Source organism: Gossypium hirsutum, chromosome A05 (assembly GCF_007990345.1).
Source record: "Gossypium hirsutum isolate 1008001.06 chromosome A05, Gossypium_hirsutum_v2.1, whole genome shotgun sequence".
Lineage (NCBI taxonomy): Eukaryota > Viridiplantae > Streptophyta > Magnoliopsida > Malvales > Malvaceae > Gossypium > Gossypium hirsutum.
This window is the reverse complement of record NC_053428.1, coordinates 99733605-99743685: the sequence shown is the minus strand read 5'-3', so window position 1 is coordinate 99743685 and position 10081 is coordinate 99733605. Positions and strand designations below refer to the sequence as shown.

Below are 10081 nucleotides of genomic sequence, written 5' to 3'. Positions count from 1 at the left end.
TTTTTTAATCACTATTATTAAATGTGTTTATTAATTTAGTTTAAATATATTTCTTATTTATCTTGAACTAATATTATAATTGTTGCATGTTGTTTTGCCTATATTTTTTTTCAATTTAATATTTAGTTTACTTTCTTATATAGTTCCAAAATTTTATATTATTTAAAAATTAAAAAAAATTATCATTATCAATGATTGGTAGCAATAATATAAAAATACATTATTTAAAAACTAATTAAAAATTAAATGCGTAAAATTGCATGCAACATTAGAAACTAGTATAACTAAGGTGGCTATGTCTAGGATTGTTTTAGTCTTAACCTAATAATTTCTATTTATAGGGGAAAAATAATATAAGGAAGAAAATAAAAAGTTGCCCTTAATTAAATAAAACATATTTTTTCTAGGCTTTTCAACAAATTTTGCCTCAAAATTTCAGGCCATTTTTGGGTGTCTTCCTGGTGCTTTTTGAGCTTGAGTCATAATATAATATCAACTATTATAGGCCTAAATCGAAGTTCTATAGGTTAAGTTATAGTCAAAATACTAAAGTTGCACTACACTAAAAGTTCCATACTTAAAAACTTGTTAAAAATAAACTTTAAACTTCTTTTTCTTCAATTATTCCCTAAATTAATAATAAATAAAATATAAGTAATATAATTAAGAACAAAAATAGCATAATTCAACATGAGAAATATCATAAATAATTGAGAAATTACGCAATTATTAGTCACCACAGATAAATAAGAATGCATCGCAGTTAGATTGTTTGAGGCCAATTTCGAGTTTAAATTTTTTGAGTTCTTTGCTCCATTGTTGAGGAGCTTGCTTGGGTCTACATACTGTCTTTTTTAACCGACAAACATAGTTAGAGTGATTCGAGTCTTCACAACCCAGTGGTTGCCTCATATAAACCTGATCATCAAGATAGCCTTGTAGAAAGACATTGTTGATATCAATCTGTTGTAGTAACCACTGATTTTAAACAACAATTAATCGTACAAGGCGAATGGTTGCAGGCTTAAAGACAAGACTAAAAGTAGAATGATAATCTACACCTTCTCGTTGAGTGTACCCTTTTGCAACAAGTTGAATTTTATAATGCTATATTGATTTATCTAATTTTTGTTTAATTCTGAAAATCCACTTGTAGTTAATTACATCGGTGTATTTGGGTCTCGAGGAACAAGGGTTTAAGTCTCATTGGTTTTTAAGGCATCAAACTCCTCTTGCATGGATGCTTTCTAGTGTGGATATTTGGTAGCTAGTTTGAAAAAGGTGGGTATGTGAGAGGCAATTAAGATGATCGAAAACTTTTTTGGGCTCAGAAATTTGGTTTTTAGAGTGAATGATGACATGGTTTGGCTGGTCGGAGAGGGATAACTAGTGGAGATGGTTCAGATTGGGAGATGTTTTGAGTTGGTGGATTAGTTAACTGCATGGTATGGGTTTAGTGTTTGTCAGCTGAGATAAGATTAAAGGTTGAAGGTAAAGAAGTTTGAGTGGTGGAAATGAGGTGAGAGCTAGTACCTTTGTCGAAACCTATAATTAATAATTACTTAAACAAAAATAAAGTGCATAAGTAGTGACCGAAGCGACAATGGAAGTGGACATTTCAAATGGCATTACAATAAACAATAGAAAAACAAGGGACAAGAATTGTTTACACAGTTCTATTTTCTCTAATTCTATGGAGTGTAGCTTAATGAATAATTTTGTTATCTTTAATTCATAATGCAATAAATTATTCAACTTCTATAATATGAAGAGTAGAGTTTGAAGGATTACCTCACAATTAAAAAGCTTGTCGAATAGCTCTTCATATGAAATGGCTTCATTTTGAGCCTGAATAGTTGTCTTCATAGAATCATACTCAATATTGAGACCATTTAGGAATTTTAGAATCAATTCTTCATCAGTTATTGGAGCATCGGCAATTGCAAGTTCATCTGCAATTTTACGGATCTCTTAAAGATGTTTTGTTATGGTCTTTGAGCCTTTTATAATGACTTGCAGATGGTTGCGAAGACTAAAAATGCATGTATGCAATTTGTTTGCTTACAAAGTGTGTAGTTTATACCAGGCTTGCTAGGAGGTATTGGTTTTTTCAATTGTGGAAGTTATACTGAGGCTAGTAAGGCATTGAGTATTAGTTGATCTTGCCTGAAACAAAGTTTGTATTTTGAGTTGGGGATAGCTTCATTTTGATAGTAATGGTTTGTGATTGTGGCTCAATAGTGCCATCGAGAAAAGGCATGAGATCATGGTCATACATCAACAAAACTAGGTCATGTGGTTGTGGTTCATTTTGAATGAGCATTTATTTATACACATAAACTATCAACAAAACTCTTAGTTAAGAGGAGCTAATTCAAATAAAAAATTTTAGTTGCCAAAGACTAGGTCAACTAATGATGATTAATATTCTATCAGTAGAGATTGGTAAAAGATCACAAATAAAAATTGTAAGGTCAATACAATGAGAATCTAGTCAAAGATGAACACTTAGCTTTGATTAATGAGTTTAATTATCTATGCAAAGATAAATTTAATATTGTTAAATGAACTATTTATAGTTACCAATGTTGCGTCTTCAATAACCAAAAGAAAGCTGGTTTAAGTTATTTTACTTATTAAAAAATAACTCTAAAACAAATCACACAGAATTTAATTCATTAATAGCATTAAGAATTAGAAAGACTTAATTCTAGCTAACAAACGTACAAGCGGAGTTTATTTAAACTAAATTACATATCCACCAAACATGAATTGCGTACATAGCCTATACCCAATCATGTTACTTTCCGCAAGCATTAAGATATTTAGGCAATTATAAATTTAAAAATCCTATTTGAGCAGAAAAATATTCTCTTCTATCTAATATTGATCCAACAAATTTAAATATTTGTAATTAAACCAAAAAATATATAAATACCAAAAATAAATAAATAATTAGAGCTTAGGTTAATTGTTTATAAAAATAAACAAACTTAAAAAATTATGCATAATATTACTACCATACATGGATGAACTCGAATAAACGAATAAATACCAAATATCTCCCTTTCTTTTTTTTTAATGGCAAAAAAAAAAGTTATTATTTTGTTTCCAATTTACATGGCACATGTTCAATAAATTTTCTTTTCAATTTTTTAAGAGAAAACATGAGATCCATCTACAAAAAAAAAAAAACCCTAATACTATACATGTTTGAGTGGAAGAGTTTGAATTCCAAGTTGGAACCATGTGGTGTGATTTGGCAATGCGCGTGTTGTGTGATGTGCTCGTGAACCATGGTTTTCCCTTGAACCCAGTTTGAAGGTTTATTCATTTATTACAAGTCTTTATTTTGATAGTTTATGTATTTGCATTTTGTTTGTGTATATTGTAATAAAAAAATTATTTATTTGATTATTTTGTGAATAATGAATACAACTCACCATGCTAGCTTAAATTACATTTAACAAAATGAAATTTAGATCACAATTTTATTCATAAACAAATCTATTTGTTAAGAAAGAAAAAAGTGGTGAATTGGTAAAACTTGTGAAAACATTAATTTCAAACAAAAAGAACTTCTCAATGTTTGACCCTCTAAATTTCCAGTCAATCCAACTGAATTTCGTTTCTTGCTTCCTTAACATCACCCCCATTTCTCATACTTGTTTCAACCTGAGATTTCCCCACTATTTCTGGTCAAAACCAAGCTGTTATTACCTTTCCTATATAAACCACACTCATGCAATAACATATTCAAACTACATTTACACATTCTTTTTCTTTACACCCTTTGAATATATATACACACACACAAAACATAAATCCTTCATTCATGGCCATGAAACTCAAATCCACCCTCCCTTTCGTTTCCTTTATTGTTTTCTTGAGCTTCACGTTACTGGTTTTCACCCTGGAAGCTCGTACTTTATCTCCAAATCATTTTCCCCATGACGGTCAAGTAGGCCGTGGACTTCGACTCGATGAAGTTCTCAAAGTTCTCGATCTTCTGGGAATCAAGGATTCTTCAGGGCCAAGTCACGGCGGAGAAGGGCATTGATATAAATAATTGTCCATGGTGTATTGAAAGTTTGCAATGGTTGAAAATAAACACCTTTACTTTGGAGGCAATTTGTAGTTTGTAATAGGATCATATTCTTAGAGGAATTATAACACATAATTCATAAGAAAAGAATCATAGTGGTTGTTTATTTGTTCTTTCATATTCACGTTTTATCCAACTTTTATCTTATGAATCTATGATATAATGTGAAAATGGGATTCAGAAATGGATTTAATACATTAATATTAAAAAATTTAGATTTATTATTTAGAGGATTATATTATATCATATGAATTTATACCACACACAAGTAATGTAGAAAAAAGGAAAAATCCGAGTAAAATAGCTTTAAAAGCTGAGAGTAGTCGCATATTGAACTATGATCTGCAATCGAATTACCATCTCTAGAAAGCTATGTTATGTTCTATCATATACAATAAGAGCGGAAGAAAGAAAATGATGGAATGCAAAGATCCAAGTGTGAACATCCGCACCCAATCTGCAAGGTATTATCCCCTTTTTCACGGCATCAATTGTGAAACTTTGGAGTCAAAATGGACAATATCCTGCAAGTTGAGTGCGGGCTCCGGTACAAGTACTTAATAAAATTATTCTATACCTGGTAGACCATCCCAACCTCTAGTGTAGATGCATGAGGAATGCTTAGGACGTAAGTTGGTCCTCTAGAGTTTCTTCTTAAGAAATCATATCCCAAATTTATCACAATTTTCTTTATCAAACTTGATCCTTTCTTTGCTCTTACATATGAATGGCCAAGTATGAATGCCATTCCTGCCTCCCTTGCTTCCATCAGTTCTCGTAATTCCTTCTTCACGCCGTTATCGATCTGTGAACTTTCCGGGACAATGAACCGCACTCTCTTCCTCACCTTCTCCGGGGACTTTGCCACCCTTCGCTCTGAAGTGCCAACAATTTCAGATGAATCCACATCACCATCTTCATGCATTCTTATACCTTCTAAATTAGATGATGATGTCCCGATAACTGTCATTCTTTCGTCATTTTCAGAGTCTAGTATCGGAATACTACATTCAGGTCTCTCTGATCTGATAAATTCCGCAATACTACAAATAAGATCTTTTTCAAAGTTGAGATCATCTTTGTGAACGTCTCGATATCCATATCGTGCTATACATCGATAGAGCCTGTATTCCTTGGGACCGACTCTTCCTACTAGGAACCTTTCCTTTGGACTCACATGTGGTACTGGAACTGATTTTATGCAAAGAAATACTACAACTTGGTGGAATGCAGGGAGGTTGGTGACAAAGTGAGAAAAAATAGCTGGGATCCCGGAAACAAGCTCAGTATGTATAAGCCCAATGCCTCGGACCCGAACAATACCGAGAGTCGGACCTAGAGCAAGGAGCCAGTTGATAGAGACCTTATTCTGAACATCAAACTCATATTTCTTGAGTGTGCCATAGTGCCAAACATACATTATGGCTGAAAATATTAAAGCAAGGGCAATAGGAACCCAAGCCCCTTCAAGGAACTTGATAAGAGATGCTGAGAAATACAGTGCTTCAATGGAGCCAAAGAAGAATATAAACAAAATAGCCAGAAAAACACTTTTATGCCAGCATAAGACAATAACCAGAGACATTAAACATGTTGTAACCAGCATAACTGTTATAACTGCCAAACCTGTAGGATGTAATAAGAAAAATGCTGTAAGAATGATGATCATCACACAATTATGAACTCTCGAGATCAAATAAAACTCCAGAGAAGATGATACCTGATGCATTTCCCATGCGTTTTGTGTCTCGAAAACCAACAGTCACTGCCAAGCATAACAGCATTAAAGTCCAGTTGATCTCCGGTATGTAAATCTGGCCATGCATTTTGGATGAAGTGTGGATAATTTTGACCCTTGGGAAGCAACCCAAAGCAGAACATTGTTTGATGATTGAGAATGTTCCAGTAATTATGGCTTGACTTCCCACAACTGCTGCAAATATGGCTATAACCAGAACAGGCCATCTTATTTTCTCTGGTACAGAGACATAGAATCCAATCCGGTAGTCGGTTTCGAGAATATGATGCTTCGAAAGATATGCAGCTTGTCCCATATATGCAAGGATTAGAGATGGATAAACCACAAAGGTGAAAGCAATCTGCAGGAAAGTTGCATTTTGTTAGGGAAAAAACAATAAATATGAGCATTTTATACAACTAAAACATGAAATAATATTTAAGTTACCTTGATGGACAACTGTGAAAAGTGTCCAAGATCAGCAAACATAGCTTCTGAGCCTGAAACAATAAGATCAGCATTAGTACTCATGTGCGAACCCGTATTTGAGACATATTTGGACACGAGTATACTCGTATCCGACACCCACACTCCAAGATGCAGTTTTCCTGTACCTGTTATACAGAGCAGGATCCCACCAAGTGACATCCAACCACCCTTTTGGGTCTTCTTCAAGAACTTGTACATGTAAAAAGGGGACAGAGCTTGGTAAACCTTGGGGTTCCAATAGAAGATATTGTAAACCCCAATGGCACTGATGCATAAAAGCCATGTTATCACCACTGGTGCAAATAAGAACCCTACTCGATGTGTCCCATAATGTTGGAGCGCAAACAAGAATATGAGAATGGCACAAGCTGCTGGGACTTCAACATCTGCAGAATGATATAAACTCTGAGGAAACAGAATATTAAAGCACATAAGCAGTGTTTTGAGTTTGAGCTTTTGAAATAAATTACGTTAACCATATATGATGCTGTTAAATTGATGGACAATTTAGATACCATCTCATCTATCTCTTATCTCATGTAATTCCAACTCGAGTGGTGAGCATTGGGCTTAAGAGGTATTTGTCCATCATGATTATATTCAAAAAAAAATTTCTTAATAGTTTTTCATGTGCTTAGAAGACTTTCGGAGAGTGGTATGCATATACCTATATTCAAATATGCATTGAATATGAGTGTCAAATACGATAACCTTAAAAATGAAAAATGCAACATATAAGATATGCTTAGATAGTTGCAAAATTATCATTGAATGAAATCTTAGATCTAATTGTTTAGGATATTTTATTAGAACTGTGATGCCATGATAGAAAGCTCAAATGAGTACATGTCAGCCATAAATAGAAAATGCTAGCAAACAAAGGATGCAAGGAGACAGACGAAAGCCCACTTGTAGAAAGAATAAGGTAATGTGAACAAAGAATCAAACATGATAAAAAGGAATATAAGAAAAATATTATGCGATTTCATTAGAAATTTGGAAATCAAAGTAAAAAAAAAAATCATTAAAAAGAGGATGAGTTTACCACATTTTCAGTGGTGGCAGTCAATCAAAAAATCATTCAAAAGTGATTCAAGCTTAGCTGAAGCCATGATGACCCTTATGAGGGGTTTTCAGTCATGGTTTCCAGGTTGACTATTTTAACAAAAGTAGGTTTGCCAAATAAAGTAAATAATGAAATTTCGATATAAAAAAAATGATTTTTATTCGAATACTGTTAATGTAGTTCTGTTTATCCCAACTTTTATCCTTCACCAAACATACCTTTTTCTAGCCTTATAACGACAGATTAACATATGAAAATTGACACTTTCCCATCATCTTTCTGATTTATGAAATTTAGAAAACTTGTTTTCTTAGCCACATGTTTCACCTTTACTTCAATTACATACAAAATAGCTAATCAACTTGACTTTCCACATTATGCATCTAAGCGTAATTTTATGAAGTTGGTGAATTGAGTTTTATTAAAACAAGGAAGCTTATGAGGGACCCCACACTAATGCAACACCTTTCACGATTTTGATAACCTATACATCAAATACTAGGATTTGGATGAGTGTGGGATACGGTAAAACAAGGTTTCTACAAAACAAAAATATGAAAGTTAGGCTTCTAATTTAAGGACTTACATCGATGTTGTTCTTTGGACATTGAAAGCTCCAACCCTGAAACTGCTGAAAAAACTGCAGAAACCCATAAAGTCTTAGTATAAACCCAAGGAAAAATAAATGAAACCCAGATTTTATGTTTGAAAAAAATACCAGAAATTGCAGGTGTGAGAACCCCATCTCCAATGACCATGCAAGTTCCAATCAAAGCCAATACAAGCAATAGCCTTTGCAATATTTTGTGTTTTTCTAAAGTTGATTTCAAACTTGAACCCCAAAAGCTCCTATTATTATTTGATGCCATCCCATCTTTTTTGTACTCTGATAATTCCTCATCTGCAAGCTGACAATTAGGCAAAGAACACACCCTGGCATGCCTGCAGAGCAATGAATATAATGCAAAAGTTCCACCTTCCCCATTATCATCAGCTTTGAGCACAATAAACACATATTTCAGTAATGGCATCAATGTCAATGTCCAGAACACAAATGATAAAACCCCAAATATCTCTTCATTTGTATCAGAGTGTTGAATATCCTCAGCAAAAGCACTTTTGTATACATATAAAGGGGAAGTACTTAAATCTCCATAAACAACACCTAAACTCTGATAAGCTAAACTTAACACTGTCTTCCATGATTCCTTCTTCTGCAACCAAAAAGAAAAACAAAAACAAGTTGAGATTTTGAAGAGAGTAACCATTCAAAAGAACTAATTACTGCCACTTTCTTACTATTGGACTCGTGGGGATAGCACCTTCAAGATCCATTATAAACTTGTCTACAGTCACTCAACATCCATTCTTTCAACAAGTAAACCAATTCTTAAAAGTTGAACAGAAACACACAAAAGGGTAGGCTTGGCTTGGTAAGAGATTATGTATATACTGTATAGAGAATAAGCAGGTGATGAAGAACCAGACAATGTAGATAAGTCGAGAACAATTTAACATGAAACACCAAAACGAAGAAGATATGTTTAGAGAGAATGGTATTGAAAATGGAAAGGTGATTGGATTTAGAGCTATAAGAATAAAAGAATATTGTGAGTTCTAATTTTATAGAGAGAAAAAGTAAAACAAGATGGATTGGAAAAATAAAGAAGTGGTGGTTTTTGAAGATTACAAAATTTGGGTAGTCTTTTTAAGCTTTTTCTTTTAGCAGTATTTGAGATTCTAGATTACATGGATTTTGTTAATGCTATCAATTTTCATCCTAGAGGGAAAAAAAAACCAAAATCGAAAAAAGGAAGAAAAAGCATGCTTAAAGGTTTTTTGTTTGTTTACTGGGAAAATGTAGTGCCTTATAAACTGGGCAATGGCCATTCACTAACTGAAAATTGAAATATTTTCCCTTTTCCTTTTCCTTTTTTATTTGGTGAAACCTAACACAGACCACTCACTGAAACGTCTCTCTTTTCAAGTTTTTCTATTGTTTTTGTCTGGTTTATTTGATTTACTGCTAAATTAGCACGGAAAACGGGACCATCTTATTCCACGAGTAAGATCGGATAAAATTACGAGGTGTAAAATTTATCTAGTTATAATTACCCCTAAGATTACATCCTTTTCAAAATAATGGAATAATAGCTATACTACTAAGATATTTTATTATCATTTTGATATGTATTAGGACAATGATTATTACTTATATTTATATTTAATATATATTTGGATAATAAGTAAACTATTAAAATAGTCAATTTTATTTATCTCATGTTATATTTTAGTCACTTATATTAACATGTTGTAACATTTTAGTCATTAAGCCATTAATTGTTGTTAACTGTCTGACGGTAAGCTGTCGTAACACGTTAGATTATCATTTCAAACAAAAAAATTAGGTTAAATTATACAATTGATCCTCATATTTTTTAGTTTTGAGTAATTAATTTTTTTCTTTTATGTTCTTTTAACTTTCTTTATTTTTCATTCTCTTCTGCTTCTCCTTCTGTTTTCCTCACTTCTCCATCTCTTTTAACGTAATTTTGTTCTATGTTTTCCATTTATTAAAATCTTTTTATGTTTATGAAAAATTAAAAGGTAAAAGCTGAAATCAAAATAAAACTCACTTCGCATATTCTCCCCCCACAATTACAAATCCTCATCGTCTATCATC

General features: G+C 32.7%; 1 protein-coding gene across 1 annotated transcript; it reads right to left on the bottom strand.

The window, feature by feature from the left end:
* Window positions 1-4433: 4433 nt before the first annotated feature.
* Window positions 4434-9299, bottom strand: LOC107959834 (potassium transporter 8). Its single transcript, XM_016895985.2, has 7 exons — window positions 8698-9299; window positions 8117-8612; window positions 7985-8038; window positions 6458-6718; window positions 6291-6343; window positions 5826-6204; window positions 4434-5731 (listed from the first exon to the last, which is right to left on the bottom strand). Exons 1-7 carry the CDS (start codon window positions 8731-8733, stop codon window positions 4677-4679), a joined length of 2334 nt encoding a protein of 777 aa, XP_016751474.1. The 5' UTR covers window positions 8734-9299; the 3' UTR covers window positions 4434-4676.
* Window positions 9300-10081: the final 782 nt, after the last annotated feature.

Coding starts and splice junctions, on each gene's coding strand:
- LOC107959834 (XM_016895985.2), bottom strand. CDS start 8,733: ATGGATCTTGAAGGTGCTATCCCCACGAGTCCAATA. Junction 6,719..7,984: donor GTCCAAAGAACAACATCGAT/GTAAGTCCTTAA, acceptor ATCATTCTGCAG/ATGTTGAAGTCCCAGCAGCT. Junction 6,344..6,457: donor GATCCTGCTCTGTATAACAG/GTACAGGAAAAC, acceptor TTATTGTTTCAG/GCTCAGAAGCTATGTTTGCT.